Source organism: Zootoca vivipara, chromosome Z (genome assembly GCF_963506605.1).
Source record: "Zootoca vivipara chromosome Z, rZooViv1.1, whole genome shotgun sequence".
NCBI lineage: Eukaryota > Metazoa > Chordata > Lepidosauria > Squamata > Lacertidae > Zootoca > Zootoca vivipara.
Genome location: NC_083294.1, coordinates 12301216 through 12321671, shown reverse-complemented (window position 1 = coordinate 12321671; position 20456 = coordinate 12301216). Strand labels below are relative to the sequence as shown.

Genomic DNA, 20456 nt, shown 5'->3' with positions numbered 1-20456 from the left:
AAGAGAGATAGAGAGATAGAGCAAGCCACAGGAAAGAACAAGTAAAGAAAGAAAAGAGGCAGAGGGAGGAAAGAGGGGTCGAAAAACGCCGGCAATCGGGAATACGATAGAAGGAGGTGTTTGGGAACTGTAAAACTCGGTAAAAGAAAATGGCGGAGGAGAACTGATTAGCGAGAAACAATTTGCTTAGTCACAACTTCCGCCTTCTTTACAGAAGATAGCGAAAGGTGGGGAGGAGGCAGCAGGAACAAAGAGCCCATAAACAACGACGCCTGCTGGTGAGTTAAAGATGGTGGAAAACTAAGAATAAAATGTGCCTTTAAAGATCTGACCCCATCCCCCCCCTCCCCAGCACAGAGACTCTTTGCATGTAACACCCATGGCCCTTTGAATTGCAGGAGGGGAACACCCAGTGCCTTGAACAGAAGGGACAAGGAGAAGAACAAATCAGAACAGAGCAGAGATATATTAAAGACACAACAGAGGCACAACAACAAAACTGAAAAAAGATGGGAAGTAAGAAGATCCAGCCCCCAACAGGTAGAAGACAATCCGCCCCATACGACAATGATGCTTTGACCGATATAAAGGAACTTATCACCGAGATGAATAAGTCGCTAGGGGAAAAATTAGATGCAGTAGAGACAAAGATTGAAGACAACTCAAAGGTGATACAGGAAATGTCGGGCCAAATCAAAGAGCTATATGGAAAAAACAAAGAGTTAGATAAAGCAGTAAAAGACTTAAACACCAAAATGCACAAGCAAGAAGATTCCATTAAAAAAATCATGACAGCAAACAAGGAATTGAAAGAAATACAAGAGGATGAAGAAGTGGAACGTCAGAACATAAAGAAAATGCAGGAGGATCTTGCAGATCAAATTGCCCTGCTAGAAATGAAACAGAAATCGCTATGGTTGAGGATGAGAGGAATAAAGGAATCTCCAAACGAACAAATTGACGAGAAAATTATCAGAGAATTGGCCATCTGGCTCAAAGTGAAAGAGGAAGACCTAGCCTTTGATGTGGACAAAATATATAGAATTCGAACTGATAAGTCAAAGAACAAGAGAGGACCGGGGAATTGCATGGTAATCCTGAACTCTAGACTCTTAAAGGACAAAATTCTTCAAAAAAAGAAACAAGAGGAATTGATAATTGATGGCAAGACAGTGGCCATCTTTAAAGAGACGCCCAAGAGATTTGTTCTTAAGAGACAAAAATATAAAAACCTAACAGAAGTCTTAATAAAGAAAGGCATTTGGTTCATCTGGGAATACCCCGAGGGTTTGACCTTCTTCTACAAAGAGAGGAGGAAAACGATCAAGACGAAAGAAGATGATGAGAAATTCCTGAGAAGACTGAAAAATGAAATAGGCGAAGAAGAAGAGGGGGAAGGAAGTATTGAGAGTTGAAGGGGTGGTGGGTGGAGTAGAAACGAATTTACTTTTGTGAAACCTGTGTTAGATTAAAAATGCTTTTTTCATTGCAAGGAGGGGGGGAATGAAGGGGTTATAGTCTTGAAATTATTTTTGTCAGGCAGTGGGACCGGGCTTTTGCTTCTGTATTTTCTTTCTGCTTCTTTTTGGGAAATTTATATAAAAACTTGTTAAGGAACTACTTTTGATTTAAGATACTTTTGATTTAAGGAACTACTTTTGATTTTAGAAGTAGCCAGTAGAAAGTTAATTTTAAAATTGAAGTGTATTGAATGAAGAATAAAGAATGAGATTCAATTTGATTTCGTGGAACGTAAATGGTTTAAATAAGAAACGCAAAAGAAACAAGGTAGAACATCTATTGAAAAAGGGAGCCTGGGATATAATCTGTGTCCAAGAAACACATATATCAAAAAAACACGAAAGAGTATTAAAAAATGGAAGGTTAGGAAATGAATTTATCTCAGCCGATAAAAAGAAAAAAGGGGGGGTGGTTACATATGTGAATTCAAAATTAAAAGCAGAAAAAATATTTCAAGACAATGAAGGGAGAATAGTAGGAGTAAGAATTAGATTGAGCATTGGAGAAATTATGTGGTAAATATTTACGCCCCAAATGGATGTAAGGTGGACTTTTTCAAACAAGTAGAGAAACTGATTGGAGAAAATGTAAGAGAAAAGGAGATCATATTAGCAGGTGACCTGAATGGTATTATAAAACCAGATCTTGATAGAACAAATGTGAGTAGGAAAAGAGGAGGAAAGCTGCCGGGCAGTTTTCATCAACTGACTGCCAATTATGAAATGAAAGATATCTGGAGGGAATGGAACCCAACTGGGAGGAAATTTACACACTATTCAAATTCAAAAAAATCAGCAGCTAGAATAGATGCAATTTGGTTAACTAAAAACTTAACAACAGGAGTAATTGATTGTGATATATCGCCAAAATTGATTTCCGATCATAATCCAGTTACGATTAAATTAGAGGATCAAAGAGAGAAGTCCTAAAGATGGAGATTAGACGAAAATATTTTAAGAGATGAGGCCTTTGTAGAAAAAATGAAAAGGGCATTGAAATAATTTTTTTGAAATCCTTCGAATTCTTAGACGCCGAGAAGGCCTTTGACAGCCTCTCATGGGATTTTATGAAAAATATGATGTCTAAAATCGGAATAAAGGGGAATTTTGCGAAAGGCATTGATGCAATATATAAAAATCAAACGGCCAAATTAATCGTGAATGGGAGAATCTCGGAGGAGTTTGGAATCGGAAAAGGAACGAGGCAGGGTTGTCCGCTTTCGCCCTTACTGTTCATAATGACCATTGAATGTTTACTAAATGAGATCAAAGATGAGGAGGAAATTAAAGGGATAAGGGTGAGAAAACATATAATCAAAGTGAGGGCATTCGCGGACGACATTATAGTAATGTTAGAAAATCCAGAAGAATCAATATCGAAATTAAAAAAGAAATTAGAAGATTTTGGAGATGTCTCAGGCTTCAAAGTGAATGTGAAAAAAACAAAAATTATGACAAAAAACATAAGAAAAGAAGAGATAGGAAATTTGGAAAAATTGACAGGTTGGCAAGTAGTTAAAAAAGTAAAATATTTAGGCATAGAAATGACCACGAACAATATAGATTTATTTGAGAATAATTATTCAAAATTGTGGAAAGATATAAAAGAAGATTTGGAAAGGTGGAAAAAATTATTTTTATCAATTTTAGGCAGAATAGCAGCGATAAAATGGTGGTATTACCCAAAATTATGTTTCTCTTCTAAACTCTTCCGATAGTGGGGAAAAAGGCAATATTCAAAGAATGGCAAAAGATCCTAAGTAAATTCATGTGGGCAGGGGGGAAACCCAGAATTCAATATAAATTATTAACAGAAACAAAAGAAAGAGGAGGCTGGGGAGTACCAGATTTGAGGCTGTATTATGTGGCAGCGGGGTTCTGCTGGATCAAGGAGTGGCTAACCCTGGAGAATAAAGAATTGTTGGAGGTGGAAGGTTTTCGTAACATCAAAGGTTGGCACAACTACCTTTTAATGGAACAAAAAGGAAACAACAGGGAATTCACAGACCACATAGTCAAAAAATCACTATTCCAGATCTGGCAAGAGTTTAAAAATCTAGTGGAGCCACAAAGCCCTTGGTGGGCATCCCCCGTGGAAATGTCAGCGATGAGGACCAGCTGGGGAGAAGGAAAATGGCCAACATATAAGGACCTGGTAGTGAAGGAAGGAAATAGCCTGAATTTAAAATCCTATGAAGAAATAAAAAAGTATTGTTCAAGTTGGTTACAATATAACCAAATACAAAGTATATTTAATTCACACAAAGCAATTGGCTTTTCAGGAAGTGAGTCAAAATTACAAGAAATAATAATAAACAATGACAAAAAACCATTAGGCAAAATGTATAAATTCTTATTAAATTGGGAATTAAAAGATGAATTGACTAAAAAAGTAATGATAACCTGGGCAATTGACATTGGAAGACCAATTCTAACCAGTCAGTGGGAAAAATTATGGAAATTAGATACAAAATTTACAGCATGCACAACAATTAGAGAAAATATTTTAAAGATGTTTCATAGATGGTATATAACCCCGGAAAAGATTGAAAAATTTTATAGATCAGGAGATGGCAAATGTTGGAAATGCCAGGAAAAAACAGGTTCCTTCTATCACTGCTGGTGGACATGTCCAAGGGTGGCAAAATTCTGGAATGAGGTTCATGAAAAATTAAAAAAGATGATGAAATACACATTTGAAAAGAAGCCCGAATTATTCCTTTAAAGTATGGTTCCATTAGATTTCCCAAAGGATAGAATAAACATCTTATCATATGCCTGTGCGGCAGCAAGAATTTTAATAGCATCAAATTGGAAGGAAGAAAAGATTCCGACAATACAAGACTGGCAAGAGAAATTAGTAGATTACTTAAAAATGGCGAAACTAACGGCGATAGTAAAAGATATCCCTAGGTGTAAGATAATAGAAGAATGGAAATATGTTCAAGAGTATCTGGAAAAAGAAAACTTAGAAAATAGATTAGTAACGTGCATAAATTGAAGATAGAAAAGGAGAGAAAGAATATATAGACAAATAGAAAATCATAAAAATAGGGGAAATGAGAAACGGCAGACAACAGGCTTAGAAGAAGGAAAGTGTGTAGTAAATAGTAGGAAGAATTGTTAATATTATTTTTCTGTTTTTTCTGTTTTTCTGTTTTTCTTGCTTTGTTTTTGTTTATTCCTTTTTCTTTCTTTCTCTTTTTCATTTCTTTTTTTTTGACGTGTTATATTATGTTGTATGAATGGTATGGAATTATATATGATTTACGGTTTATATGATTTATATGAGTTACATGATTTATATTTATATAATTTATTTTTTTGTTGAGTGAGTGGATTTAACAATTATGATTTATCTGTTTTTTAACTATATGTATTCATTTTAAAGATTCAATAAAGTATTTTTTAAACTTTTTTAAAAAAAGATGGCCAATCTTCCAGCTGACAGACTCAGCACAGACCCTCCCTTTACCAATGTAGGCCTCGATGCCTTCGGCCCCTGGTCTGTTTCCGCACGTCGTACTAGAGGAGGTTATGCAAGCAGCAAGTGCTGGGCAGTCTTGTTCACCTGCATGTCTATTAGAGCTGTCCACATCGAAGTGATTGAGTCTATGGACACGTCTAGTTTTATTAATGCTTTAAGATGTTTTATTGCTATTAGAGGCCCTATAAAACACATTCGCTCTGACAGAGGCACTAATTTCATTGGTGCCACCAAAGAACTGAGCATTCTCTCAAACTTAGACACAAAACAAGTAGAAAGATATTTCAGCAGTCAAGCTTGTACATGGACCTTCAATCCACCGCATTCTTCCCACATGGGAGGAACTTGGGAAAGAATGATAGGAGTGGCTCGTAGAATCTTAGATTCCATCTTCCTACAAATAGGGAATACTAGGCTTACTCACGAGAGTCTGACAACCTTCATGGCAGAAGTTGCAGCAATTATTAATGCCAGACCTTTGACCCCTGTCTCCAATGACCCAGAAGAACCTTTTTTGTTGACACCGGCAACTCTCCTTACTCAAAAAATTGAAGTAGTCAATACACCTCCTGGTGAGTTCACTAACAAAGACTTGCATTTGCGTCAATGGAGACAGGTTCAAAGTCTTGCAAACACCTTCTGGGATAGGTGGAAGAAACAGTACATCTCTATTCTACGATCAAGATCTAAATGGCAAACTGCCAAGCCTAATCTAAACGTTGGCGACATCGTTCTTGTTAAAGACTGTCAGTCTCAAAGGAATGAATGGCCATTAGCCTGCATCACCAAAGTCTTTCCAAGTGAAGATGGAAGAGTCAGGAAAGTGGAAATTAAAATATGCAAAAACCAACAAACAAAGTTGTTTCTTAGACCAGTCTCTGAACTGATTCTACTGTTGTCATCGGGGGAATCAAATAGTGGTATCTGTTGATACCAAGCGGGGAGTGTCGTGCCTTTGGCACGGGCGAAGTTCATAAATGTACCGGTATTTAGTTTGTATGGGCTGTTATTGTACTGTACTGGGTAGCGCGGCTCCACCTACTGGCCAAAAAGAATATTGCAAGAACGGCAGTTGCTGACAGTTGGGACAGTTGGCCTGAGGAGTTAGACAGGAGGAGTTCAGTGGGTGTGAGGGTACCAGAGGGAGTGCTGTTACATGTTCTCCACCTGCAAGATAGTTTCGTTGTTTTACCATTTAATACTTATTATTTGTCTTATTCGATTTATTTTACCACGTTCTTGACTGTTAATAAAGTATAGGATTAAAAGTAAAAAACAGTCTATTTTTTCCCGTCGAAGACAAGAAGGTTTAGCTGTATGTCGAACTACCTAAGTCACCAGGCACGGTAGTGAGGACAGAACACAAGCTATGTCCTATGTGAGTGCTTGGAGGCGGTTGGAGGATGGATGGCAGCTAACAGATTGAGGTTGAATCCTGAAAAGACAGAAGTATTGTTCGTGGGGGACAGGAGGCGGGCAGGTGTGGAGGACTCCCTGGTCCTGAATGGGGTAACTGTGCCCCTGAAGGACCAGGTGCGCAGCCTGGAAGTCATTTTGGACTCACAGCTGTCCATGGAGGCGCAGGTCAATTCTGTGTCCAGGGCAGCTGTTTATCAGCTCCATCTGGTACGCAGGCTGAGACCCTACCTGCCCGTGGATGTCTCACCAGAGTGGTGCATGCTCTAGTTATCTCTCGCTTGGACTACTGCAATGCGCTCTACGTGGGGCTACCTTTGAAGGTGACCCGGAAACTACAACTAATCCAGAATGTGGCAGCTAGACTGGTGACTGGGAGCGGCCGCCGAGACCACATAACACCGGTCCTGAAAGACCTACATTGGCTCCCAGTACGTTTCCGAGCACAATTCAAAGTGTTGGTGCTGACCTTTAAAGCCCTAAACGGCCTCAGTCCAGTATACCTGAAGGAGCGTCTCCTCCCCCATCGTTCTGCCCGGACACTAAGGTCCAGCGCCGAGGGCCTTCTGGCGGTTCCCTTGCTACGAGAAACAAAGTTACAGGGAACCAGGCAGAGGGCCTTCTCGGTAGTAGCACCCACCCTGTGGAATGCCCTCCCACCAGAGGTCAAAGAGAATAACAATTACCAGACCTTTAGAAGGCATCTCAAGGCAGCCCTGTTTAGGGAAGCTTTTAATGTTTGATGGATTTCTGTATTTTAATATTTTGTTGGAAGCCGCCCAGAGTGGCTGGGGGAACCCGGCCAGATGGGCGGGGTATAAATAATAAATTATTATTATTATTATTATTAAGTTGGCTTTTGTGTCTGGATTTTCACTTCTTGAAATATGGCAACCCTACACAGAAGGGGGAAAGGGAGGAAAGAGGCTTAAACAACAGGGCAAGGTTTATTTTTATTTTAAAACTCGGAATTAAATAACCCCAGTTTATTTTTCTACGAGATGACTAGTGGCTGCCAAGTTAGCCCTGGCTGAGGGCTCAAAAGCATGAGGGACTTTCAGGAGGCGAGGCAGAAAGGGCTTCCTGCTCTTGTGACAGTCCCAGCAAAGGTCAAGTATCATGAGGTCTCATTTAACTACCTCCTAGCCTGGTGCCTGCACTTTAAACAAGAAGCCAATGTTTTCTTTGATACCTGCTCTTGTGCTGCTTTGCCCCTGCAGAGCAAACAGGACACTGCAGTTTGAATCAGGGTCCAGATGAAATTTTTTGAAACCCTGACGTACTGCAACCCATGTCGGAAAGTCTATATTTTGGTGAATTTCCTTTTAAAAAAGCTCAACAACTTTTGTGTCTGGATTTGGCAACCCTAGGACATGCACACATCATAATTCATGCCACGTTAAACCAGTTTTGGACAATGTATCACATATCATCCAACATTTCTCTGGTGAAAATAGGGACTTCCCATTCAATAATGATGATTTTACTATTTATACCCCACATATCTTACTGGGTTGCCCCAGCCACTCTGGGCTGCTTCAAACATATATAAAGACATAAAAAACCCCAGTAACATTAAAAAATACCTTCCCCATACAAGATTGCCTTCAGATGGCTCTGGGGTCGGATAACTCCATCACCTCCAACATTTCTCCAATGAAAATAGAGACATCCTAAGGAAAAGTAGGATATTCTGGGATCAAATCAGAAACCAGGACGGCTTCTCAAAATCAGGGACATCCCTGGAAAATAGGGACACTTGGAGGGTCTGGTATCACCCAGCCCTGGCCCAAACAAAAAGGTTTGGAGGGCTGCATTTGGGCCCCAGGCCCTAGATTTCCCACCCCTTTTATCAGCACATAAACCATCAGGTATTTCTGTTGAATAAGCTCCATTGACATGAATGGGCATTACACAATAAAACAGCTTCCTGGCACTGGAGAAAGGATGCCTGTTGCTAGTAAGCCTGCTTAAATAGTTTCAACCACCAGTAAATCACCCTGGCTCAACATTTCCATGCTGCTTGGTTTTCTGTTAACCATCAGCAGTTTTAGCCCATAAAAAGTGGAGACAGCATAAAGAAAAGAATGCAAGCTTCAAAATGGGATGCAGGTGACTTGCAAAGGTCTTAAACTTCAAATAGAGCAAAGCCAGAGAACCTATGATTATGAACGGCCATGTCTGTAGATTCAAAATGCCCTTTCTTAGAGATTGCTCCAGGTAGAGAGAGAAGCTGTTTCCAATACGAAATCAATACAGAATTGGAAGAAGAAAAGAGCAACACACTTTTGCATGCAGTTAGGAGTGATATGTCACAACTGTAAACACAATTGCCATTATTAATTTTTGAAATTTGGTAAGCCATAAGAAAAGGTTCCAAGTGATGGTTGGAACAAATACTGTAGGGGAACTGCCACAAAAACAGCAGTAGCTATCATTTATAGTAGCAGGAGCTGCAAGAAAATGTTGCAGCATGAAGAGCTCTTAGGGATATGTAAGGAGGTAGCAGTTTCCATCCCGTCCACTATTCACTGAAATCAGTGCTGTTTCCATTTCCCCACAGTTCAAGTTCCACTAGAGCCTATTTCATTCACCTCACTAGCCACTACAACTGAAACAAACAAGATTAGTTATAAAGACCAACTAAGTTTTAATTTTGGTATGAGCTTTCGTGTGCATGCACACTTCTTCAGATATCTTCTTCAGAAGTGTGCATGCACACGAAAGCTCATACCAAAATAAAAACTTAGTTGGTCTTTAAGGTGCTACTGAAGGATTTTTAAAAAAATTTTTTGCTTCGACTCAGACCAACACGGCTACCTACCTGTAACTAAGATTAGTTATGTAATTGATTTACATTTGGATAATGTGTCTTATGTGATTTCTGTTTTGTTTTCTTGATGCTGGTTGCTGTCCGTAACAATAAATATTTTACTTGATTTCAGTGGAAGGAAATGTTAAAAGCAATGCATACAATCACATAATTATTTTTGTAGCATTTATGGATTAAGAAAACAACGGTGCTCATATTTGCTTGCTTGGTTTTAATTTCTGAACTTTGATGAACAAGCACATTGTGGCAATTTCCGCTCCTGTTTTGCAGCAGGATTTCCCAACATGTCTAAAAAAGAGCTTCTCTTCAGAGGTTCAGACACCTATGTTCTCTACCAAGATAATCCATTTCATTTACACCACCACCAACCATTCACTCGTGTTCTACACCCACTGAACATGCTCAGTCCACAATTTCCTGCAAAGGTCCAGCTAACCAGCATAGCAAGCAACACAAGATGGGAACAAGGCTGTGTTGGCTGGCTTGGAGTTTGCTCTGGGAAACAGAGTTGCAAACAGAGCTGGGTAAATGGGGGCAAGGAAGAAGAGGATGGATGTGGCAGGGCTGGAAGAAATCAAATGACTGGAAAGAGCCTATCTGATGGACGCACAGCTTGATTGAAGGAAATTAGAGCTTCAAGATCAAAGCCCTGGAATTACATCCAAGGACTGCGTGGAACCAGAAAGGAGGAGACCAGACACAGTGGAATTCCTCAATAAAAAAAGGCGGGGGCGGAAGAAGACAGCAAAGCGTTGTGCTGTTTCCATTTGGTAAAACAAAGGAACTTGTTAAGAATTTCCCTTTTTTAAAAAAATAAAAAAAGAGCAATGCAAGCCTTTGTGCATCTCAGTCATGTCCCATGAAGCAGCCCATATGTTGCAGTAACAGAGCACAAGCCAGATGTTGGCAGCTTCTGAGCACATGTGTGTGTGGTTTGTAGAATCACACACAACAGCCATACCTGGATTGGGTTAACTTGGTCACTGTGTGGGCATGTCCAGTGATATTTTCCTTTCAGTCTAAATGTTACTGTCCATGTTAACTTTATACTGGAGAAATCCTGGAAGTCCATAGCTGCCAAGTCTCCCGTTTTCCACAGGAAACCCCCGGATTTTAATCTGTTTCCCGCTGTTATCCTGAATAGAAAAAAATCCCGAGAATCCCCCTGATTTCCTACCTGCCAGGGAGGCTCCATTTCGGGTGCAGCTCTGCCCATGTCTGGGCACCGGAAATGGGGCAGCGCCAGCACCGGAAGTTGCTTCTAAGCATGTCCAGACACGCGTAGAAGCAACTTCCGGTGCCGCGCCGCTGCTGATCCCGCATTTTTCAGCGGGAGACTTGGCAGCTATGTGGAAGTCCATGTACTTTTAGATGATATTCCTGCAGTATGGGGACTAGAGGTAAGTGAATCTGCAATTTTTTCTAATTTTTTCATTCTTAAGTTCAACTCACTACATTTCCACATCAGTTTGCAATAAAAGGAAGTCATCATGAAAATTCATTTACTCTTCAATTGCTTTTGAGATATTTTATAGGAAACTATTCATAAACTGAACTAAGTAAGTAATACACATGTAAGAAATTATTGATTCTTATTTATTTATTGCATTTCTTTTTTTTTTTTTTTTTTAAAGAAACTTTATTAGTATCAAAAAAGAAAAAACAATACAAACCAATAAAATCAATAAAAACATTTGTCTCATCTCATTATTGAACCCACTTCATCTCTTTCCCCCCACCCCTCCCCTATCCCACCCCCTGCGCTTCTCATCCTGCTTCTAGCTTATCCTTATGTATTCCACTTATTCATTACATACCTTAATTCATTCCACAATACCAACAGAGAAAATATATATATATATATACATATTATATTAGCACAATTGTATATTCTCTAGGTAATTTATTTATGACAGAATTGTTAGACATCTAAGATTATATTTGGTTTTTCCAATTTATTCTTAATATAGTTAATAAATGGTATCCAGATTTTTATGGTCTCCTCTGGGTTTTTCCCTCTAATTTCTTCATGATTTTTCGCCAAGTTGTAATAATTGAATAACTTTATTTGCCAATCTTCTTTACTTGGAATTTCCGTGGTTTTCCAATTTTTTGCAATCAATAACCTGGCGGCTGCTACCGCATAGCTGACTATACATCTATCGCTTGGTTGAATGTCCTCAGGTATCATTCCAAGGAGGAACATTTCGGGGCTTTTTCTAAAGGAATACTTTAACATTTTCTTTAATTCATTATACAACATTTCCCAGAATTCTCTGATCACACTACAATTCCACCACATGTGGATAAATGTTCCGACCCCCTTTCTACACCTCCAACATAGGTTGCTGGTCCCTGGGTACATTTTAGACATTTTTAGTGGGGTCAAGTACCATCTATTTTGCATTTTCAGGATGTTTTCCTTAAGATCGTAATTGGGCGTAAAATTTGAATCTTTTCCCCATAAATTTTCCCATTTCTGTATTGGGATAGTTTTTCCCAGGTCTTGACCCCACTTAATCATAAAATCCTTCGTCATTTCTTCTTCAGTTCTCCATTTTAAGATTATCTGATATAAATTTTTTATATATTTGTTCTTGTTCACTATTAGTATTTCCTCTAATTTTGACATTTCCCCATCGAACCCCAATTTTTTGTCAATTTTCAATCTTTGATTTATTTCAAAATATTGCAGCCAGGTGGTCAATAAATGTTTTATTTCTGCGTATTCTTTTAATTTTAGAGTTCCCTCACTTTCTTCTAATAGAGATCTATAGGTGGGCCAATTGCCATCCATGTTGGTTCTTTTAACAGCAACCAATTCTAGGGGTGAAAGCCACCAAGGGGTCTTTGGCTCGAAAAACCTTTTATATTTCTGCCACACTGAATACAGGGATTTCCTAATTATGTTGAACATAAAGATGTTCTTTTTTTCTATTTTATCTTTCATTAAATAGCGGTGCCAGCCGGAAGCCAATCCTTCACCTTCCAAATCTAGAAGGTCTGTATTTTTAAGCTCCATCCATTCCTTTATCCATGCGATTGCGGCCGCGTCATGATATATCTCGAGATCAGGGAGACCGAAGCCTCCCCTGTCTCTGTGGTCTATCATAATTGTGTATTTCACCCTCGGTCTCTTCCCCTCCCAGATAAATTTCGTAATATCTTTTTTCCATTCATTAAAAATTTTATCTTTCCCTAGAATTGGTAGATTTTGAAATAAATAATTCATTTTGGAGACAACACACATTTTAATTAGAGAGATTCGACCCAGTAGTGATAATTTCAATTTTCTCCACTCTTCCATCTTTGCCTTTATCTTTTTCCATATTACTCTGTAATTTTCCTGTATCAGGTCTATCCCCTTTATTGTTGTTTGAATGCCCAAATATTTCAGTCTTTTATCAATTTTTAGACCTGTTTTTTCCTGGAGTTCCTGTTTTTCATCGTTTTCCAAATTTTTTACCAACATTTTAGTTTTTTCATAATTTATTTTCAATCCCGCTAGTCTGCCAAATTCATTGATTTTCTTTATAGCTGAGGGTATACTTTGAACTGGATCTTCAGTAGTTATGATTATATCATCTGCATATGCCTTTACTTTGAATTTTTTATTGCCAATTACTATTCCTTTAATGGTATCCTCTTCTCTTACATTTTTTAATAGAATTTCCAAAGTCAATATGAAAAGAATGGGCGACAAAGGGCAGCCTTGCCTAGTGCCTCTTTCGATGTTTATTCTGTTGGTTAATCTCCCATTTATTAATATTTGGGCTCCTTGGACTTTATAAATAGCTTTTATCGCTTTCTCCATATATTCCCCTAAATTTAAATTTTCTATTGTTTTTATCATAAATGCCCAGGAGACTCTATCGAAAGCCTTTTCAGCATCAATAGATAGGAGGGCTGCCCGTTTGTCTCTTCGGTTTTCAAGGCATTCCAAAATATTTACTATATTTCTTATATTGTCTTTTGTTGATCTTCCCTTCACAAATCCAACTTGGTCCTTATGTATTATTTCTTCCAGGATTTTATTCAACCTATCTGCCAAGATTTTTGTGAATATCTTATAGTCCGAATTTAGAAGGGAAATCGGTCTATAATTGGATGGTAAATCTGGGTCTGCTTCTGCTTTGGGTATTAATGTGATTTGTGCCTCTGTCCAGGATTTTGGCACTATCCCTTTTGTCAATATTTTATTCATTAAATCTTTAAGTGGAATTAATATTATTTCTTGAAGTTCCCTATAGTACTCTATAGGTAACCCATCTGGGCCTGGAGTCTTCCCTTTTTTCATAGATTTTATTGCTTCTATTATTTCCATTGATGTGATTTCTTTATTTAAAAATGTCATTTTTTCTAACGGGATTTTGGGAAGCTGATATTTTTTAAAGAATTCATCAATCTCTTGGCTATCCGTCTCTTCTTTTTGATATAGGGATTCATATAGGGATTCATAAAATTTATGAAATACTTTCATAATTTCCTCCGTCTTATCAAAGAATTTCTCCCCTGATTTAATTCTGCTTATTATTTTTTCATTTTCCCTCTTTTTAATCTGCCAACTCAATAATTTACTCGGTTTATTTGCCCACTCGAAGTATTTATATTTATTGCATTTCTATCACACTTTTTCCTCCAGGGAGCTTGAGTTGGTGCACATGGTTCTCCCCACTTCTCATTTAATCCCCACCCCAACCTTGTGAGGTAGTTTAGGTGAAAGACTGTGACCAACCCAAGATCACACCTAGCGAGCTTCCTGGCTGAGTGAGGATTTGAACCCAGGTCTCCCAGGTCCTTGTCTGACACTCTAACCCAGGGGTCAGAAAACTTTTTCAGCAGGGGGCCGGTCCACTGTCCCTCAGACCTTGTGGGGGGCCGGACTATATTTTGGGAAAAAAAATATGAACAAATTCCTATGCCCCACAAATAACCCAGAGATGCATTTTAAATAAAATGACACATTCTACTCATGTAAAAACATGCTGATTCCCGGACCGTCCGCGGGCCGGGTTTAGAAGGTGATTGGGCCGCATCCAGCCCCTGGGCCTTAGTCTGGGAACCCCTGCTCTAACCACTATACCAGACAGGATGGCAGAGACAGAAAGAGAGAGAGAGAGAAACAGAGGACTGACCTGTGTCAGGATCACAGCTGCCATGTTGATTGCAAGAGCAGAGAACACAACTGACCAAGGGGCCACCAAACGGCACCTCCCTCTTGAAGCCAGGAGCGCAGGACTCACAGAACTGGCCAATGTACCCTTGTGGGCATATACATTCTTCGACCCACAGGGCAGGCTGAGAGAGGCCTGGGTGAGCTGACGTAAGCTGGACTTCCTTCAGGAAAATCCTACCTGTAGGGAAAGAAGGGAGACCCAATGGGAGGAAAAGACAGTAGCACACCTAGGCATGGTGGCTGTGCTAGCAACACAGGCAGCTCCTTTACACTGTCATATCCTTTGGTCCATCTAGCCCATTCTTGCTTATGCTGACTGGCAGCAGCTCTCTGGCGTTCAGGCAAGTGATCTCTCCTAGCCCTACATAGAGATGCCAGGGATCGAACCTGCAACGTTCTGCATGCAAAGCAGATATTTATCAGTGAGCTACAGCCCCTTCCCTATGTTCTACTTCCAGTGTTGAAGGTAGTCTGTCTCTGAATGCCAACTGCTGGTAACCATGAATGGGGTGAGTTACTGTTATGTTCAGGTCCAGCTTTTGGGCTTCCCATAGGGCATCTGGTTGGCTAAGTGTGAGAACAGGATGCTGGACTAAATGGACCTTTTGTCTGATGCAGCTTAGGTTCCTAGCCTTCCAATACTCTTATTCTTCCTTCCCCTCTCCATGCATCCAAGATGCAGTGGTAGCCACCATCCTATATGTTGGGTGGCTTTAAAACAGGATTAGGCAAACACATGAAGGATAAGGCTATCAGTAGCTACTAGCCACAATGGCTATGTTCTACCTTCATTTTGGGAGGCAGTATGCCTCTGAAAACAGACCCAGGTGGCGCTGTGGGCTAAACCACTGAGCCTAGGGCTTGCTGATCAGAAGGTCGGCGGTTCGAATCCCTGTGATGGGGTGAGCTCCTGTTGCTTGGTCCCAGCTCCTGCCAACCTAGCAGTTCGAAAGCACATCAAAAAAAATGCAAGTAGATAAATAGGAAGCGCTACAGCGGGAAGGTAAATGGTGTTTCCATGTGCTGCTCTGGTTTGCCAGAAGCGGCATTGTCATGCTGGCCACATGACCTGGAAGCTATACGCCGGCTTCCTCGGCCAATAATGCGAGATGAGCACGCAACCCCAGAGTTGGTCACGACTGGACCTAATGGTCAGGGGTCCCTTTACCTTTACATGCCTCTGAAAACCAGTTTCTGGGAATCACAAGAGGGGAGAAAAGGCATCTAATGGATGCCTGGTGGCAATTGTAAGGACACTTACTAAATGGGTCTCTGGTCTGAAACAAGCCAGGCTCTTCTTATGCTTTCAAATTCAAGCTCACTTAAAACCAGAGGTCTTGAGGAATTGCACATTTTACAGGACAGCCTACATCAGGGACCAACTACACATAGCAGGTTTTCAAATGACTTACCTGGTCCATAACTGCTTTTGGCCTGGATCCGAAGCCCTGTCAGGTTGGAGAGCAGGCGCTGGAACTGGAAAGCTGACAGAGTTGGTTGCATTTCTTCCTCAGCCTCATGAAGCCTTTGGGTAATACAGTGGTACCTCTGGTTAAGAACTAAATTCGTTATGGAGGTCCGTTCTTAACCTGAAACTGTTCTTAACCTGAAGCACCAATTTAGCTAATGCGGCCTGCTGCTGCTGCTGCCGTGCCGCCGGAGCACGATTTCTGTTCTCATCCTGAAGCAAAGTTCTTAACCTGAGGTACTATTTCTGGGTTAGCAGAGTTTGTAACCTGAAGCGTTTGTAACCCAAGGTACCACTGTACATGACTGGAAGCACACAAAAGGGCTCACAGACTACAACTCCCGTGATTCCTGACCATGGGCCATGCTGGCTGGGAGCTGCAGTTCATAAAAATCTGGATGAAACTAGCTTGGCTACCCCAGTTACATGTCACAACAAATATCACACATGAATAAAGTAAAGCTTTTTAAATTGGGTGACTTTAGTGACCTTCGTTCTTTTGAGAGGCTCTCTTTACTTTTCATTTCATCACCACAATGCCATTGTTTACTGTTTGCATCTTTGTGAGTTTTTAAAAGGCTGTTAGATCAAAACACTTTGGCTTGTGATAGGAACAAGTGAGGAAGAATGGTAGAGAAAAAGATACCTGAACGCTATCATGTGCTCTTCACAGTATGTGCCATTTCTGCTGTCTTCTGTATCAGCGTAACTGGCTGACACCGAGATGCCGTCTCCCTCCAAAACCAGCCCAATGGGAAAAGGATGGAATTCAGATGTGGCGCTTGCTATGCGGAAGAGCACGGAGAGGGTCTGCCCGTAACTAAGGCGCTGGTCACCCAGGAACCTCTCTAAGGGTTGAGAGGGAAATTCAGAGGAAAGGCAAAAGTTAGATAGTTAGATAGATAGAGAGCCAGTGTGGTGTAGTGGTTAAGAGCGGTAGACTCGTAATCTGGTGAACCAGGTTTGCGTCTCTGCTCCTCCACATGCAGCTGGTGGGTGACCTTGGGCTAGTCACACTTCTTTGAAGTCTCTCAGCCCCACTCACCTCACAGAGTGTTTGTTGTGGGAGAGGAAGGGAAAGGAGAATGTTAGCCGCTTTGAGACTCCTTCGGGTAGTGATAAAAGCGGGATATCAAATCCAAACTCCCCCTCCTCCTCCTCCTCCTCTTCTTCTTTATCGCATTGCATTTATATCCCATCTTTTCCTCTAAGCAGCTCAAGGTGGTGTACATGGTTCTTCTCTCTTCCCATTTCATCCTCCACAATAACCCTGTGAGGTAGGTTAGGCTGAGAGATAGCATCTGGCAACTACGGTATCTCCCTGACAGTTTAATGGCCACGAGGGGATTTGAAATCTCAACTCAGAGATCCTAGGCTGATGCTCTAACAAATACACCATACTGGGGCTGGATGAACAAATCCCTCTATTTCAGTTTCTATCAGTTTTCCAATTTTAAGTTCAGTTTGCCACTTTCCCACCAGCTGTGTGTGATTTATTATTATTATTTAAAAACATTGCAAAAAAAATTGTCAGCATCTGTCAACCCTGTACACATTTTTGCCCAATAAATACATGATTTGCAAGCAATTTTCCATAAGGGAATGCATTTTTTGATGTTGTTTTTCAGAAAAATATGCATTCTTAGGTACACTTTCCCCCGTAACACATATGTCTTTTAGCTGCAGAACCTGCATCAGAAAATTTGGCAAAGTGTGAATTTCAAAGGATAGCCTTGATGGTATTGTTCTGTGAAGTGTAAATTAGATAAAGGTAAAGGGGCCCCTGACCATCAGGTCCAGTCGTGACCGACTCTTGGGTTGCAGTGCTCATCTCGCTCTATAGGCCGAGGGAGCTGGCGTTTGTCCGCAGACAGCTTCCAGGTCATATGGCCAGCATGACAAAGCTGCTTCTGGCAAACCAGAGCAGCGCACAGAAACGCCGTTTACCTTCCCGCCGGAGCGGTCCCTATTTATCTACTTGCACTTTGGTGTGCTTTCGAACTGCTAGGTGGGCAGGAGCTGGGACCGAGCAACGGGAGCTCACCCCGTTGCAGGGATTCGAACCGCCGACCTTCTGATCAGCAAGCCCTAGACTCTGTGGTTTAACCCACAGTGCCACCTGGGTCCATTAAAGCGTGGATTGAACACTTTGGGTTCCACACCCTTGCCTACATCACCCATTGATGAGGAATCTGACGCCTGATCCCTAACATAGCCAAAGTGATGACCTCAAGCTGGAAGGATACTGGCACCAAAAGCTACTCTTGCAGAACACAGTGAGCATCAGTGACCAGCTTGTTAGGTGCTTCTGGGACTGGCCCCAAGGGCAATTCCCTTCCAGAGGGTTGTTTGGACCTAGGGTCATTATGATAAACTGCAATGGAAGGAGCTAGCAGCCTTGGGAGAAGGAATTTTCATCACTTCCTGATTTGTAGATACTATACCTGGTGCTATAAAAGCAGCCGCCGCCTCCTCTTGTTCCAGGGAGATCTCTCCTCTAGCCCAGCGGAGGGGGACCTCCTGCCCACTTGGATTTACTGCTTTCCAGCCATCAAGTCCTGGCAAAAGAAAAATACACAAGTAAAGAGAGAGGAAGAGTGACAAAGCAAGTCTGGCTGACCTTGCAATTTAGCTCGCTTTTGCCTACAAGGCTGAACCCAGGATCCTCTACATGCAAGACAGATGAGCTACAGCCCTTCCATCCAACAGGAACATAGGAAGCTGCCTTATACAGAGCGAGACCCTTTACTTTATCTAGCTCAGTATTGCCTGCACTGACGGGAAGCAGCTCTCCAGGATTTCATTCCCAGCCCTACATGGAGATGCCACTGGGAGCTGAACCTTGGACCTTCTGTGTGTAAAGCATGCACTCAGCTAATATCCTTCCCTTCTTTCACCATCCTTGCTCATGGAGGCCTGATGAAATTTCATTTATAACTACATAGAATTGTAGAGTCAGAAGGGACAACAAGGGTCATCTAGTCCAACCTCCTGCAATGCATCTTTCACCCAAAGTGGGGCTCAAACCCACAACCCTGCGACTGAGAGTCTCATGAGCTATCCATGTTGAAACATGAACTGGAGCTCTGGAAGAATTGGGGGGTGGGAAAGGCATTACAACGAAATGTGTCACTTCACCTTCCATTTTAAAAATAATCAGGACAGATTTCAATACAATGGGAATTTCATGCCATCCCTGTTTGGGTGTTTTAAAAATTGTTAATCAATTAATTATTTGATTGATGTATACACCACTTAATTGTCAATTTCTCTGTAGCAGCCCCTGAGCTGTGGAATTCTCTTCCCATGGAGATGCATTTGGCAGCTTATGCAATTTGTGATAAATGATAAGACACACCTCTTTACCCTAGATCAGAGGTCGGCAACCTCCGTCCCATGGGCTGGATCTGGCCCACGGAGGCCGTTTATCCGGCCCATGAGCCACCTGGTCACTGAGCCACCTGCTCGGCAAGTCTTAGCACAGCGTGGGGTCTCGCCAAGTGGCACCGGAAATTGCGCCTGCGCAGACATCAGAAATCGTGTCTGTGCATGCCCAGACGGCAAAAATCGCTTCTGTGCAGGCGCAATTTCCAGCGTCTGCACAGCCACAGGAGCGATTTCCGATTGATAGAATAGGCGGAGAGCAAGATGGCGACGGAGGCAGCAGCCTAGTCAGAGCCTCCTGTTTCAATTAAGCTTTTTAACTAGTTTTTCTAGAAAAGGCATGAGACAAATGACTTAGAATTGTAAGTAAGCAACGAACTTTACCTTACTTTTTATCTTTGCTCACCACTCCCCTGCTTCTTACAATACTCTCTAAGGTGCATTAAGATACTTCCAATTATTGTGGACTTTTCTTCTAATCTCCACTATGGGCCATGGCAAGCGGCCAAGGGACCTGGATGAGGCAATGCCTCCCCCGAGGCCCAAACAGTCCAAGATTGACTCTTTCTTTCTTAACTGTGGCAGAAATAACGAGGAAGTTAGCTACACGGTGGAAACTTACAATCGTTTTAATCCTTTAATTGACCTCGCAGCCGACATAGAAGTGGAGAGGGTGAACTCGAAGGCGACAAATAATGCTAATGATAATGAAAAAGAAGTGAGAGTTACCTCGAAGGGGGAGTCCGAGTTGGCCCTGGGCGATGGCATGTGACTCGATCATTTCCAATTAATAACCAGGACCCTGTGCTGCATCTTTAAGAGCATAATTGGGATCTCCATGCAGGTGGATAAGCTCCACCAAAAGCTTGAGGCCCATTTGCTAGAGCTGCAGCTCAACCACACTCTACCACCGAGGGATTTAAAGGGACAGAGGTGTACCTCCCCTATTAGACATGAAAGTGGTACTGGTGGTCACCTCTTAAAAACTCAATTGGACTCTCAATCTCTGGTTTTACAACCAAACAAAATATGTCTAACTATAGGCCGTAGTGACCCCAGGTCCCCAAGGTGGAATAATCCGAGAGATGTTAAAGATCATCTAAGGCAACTCCTTCAGATTTGGCCTCCGCTAATAGACCTCAGTACAGTGAAACTTTTAAATTACCACCATC

The 20456-nt window shown here is 41.4% G+C and overlaps 1 protein-coding gene across 2 annotated transcripts in view; it reads right to left on the bottom strand.

Annotated features, from left to right (window-relative positions):
* LAMC3 (laminin subunit gamma 3) overlaps window positions 1-20456 on the bottom strand; it is a 98580-nt gene that overhangs the window by 45345 nt on the left and 32779 nt on the right. For both annotated transcript variants that reach the window (XR_009557032.1, XM_060270544.1), the window contains exons 9-12: window positions 18345-18458; window positions 16547-16748; window positions 15845-15957; window positions 14392-14610 (exon numbers count right to left, since the gene is read on the bottom strand). Coding sequence is in view for 1 of the 2 variants with exons in the window: in XM_060270544.1 (XP_060126527.1) it covers window positions 14392-14610; window positions 15845-15957; window positions 16547-16748; window positions 18345-18458 (648 nt within the window). In the remaining variant the exon portion in view is untranslated. The remainder of the gene's footprint in view (window positions 1-14391; window positions 14611-15844; window positions 15958-16546; window positions 16749-18344; window positions 18459-20456) is intronic.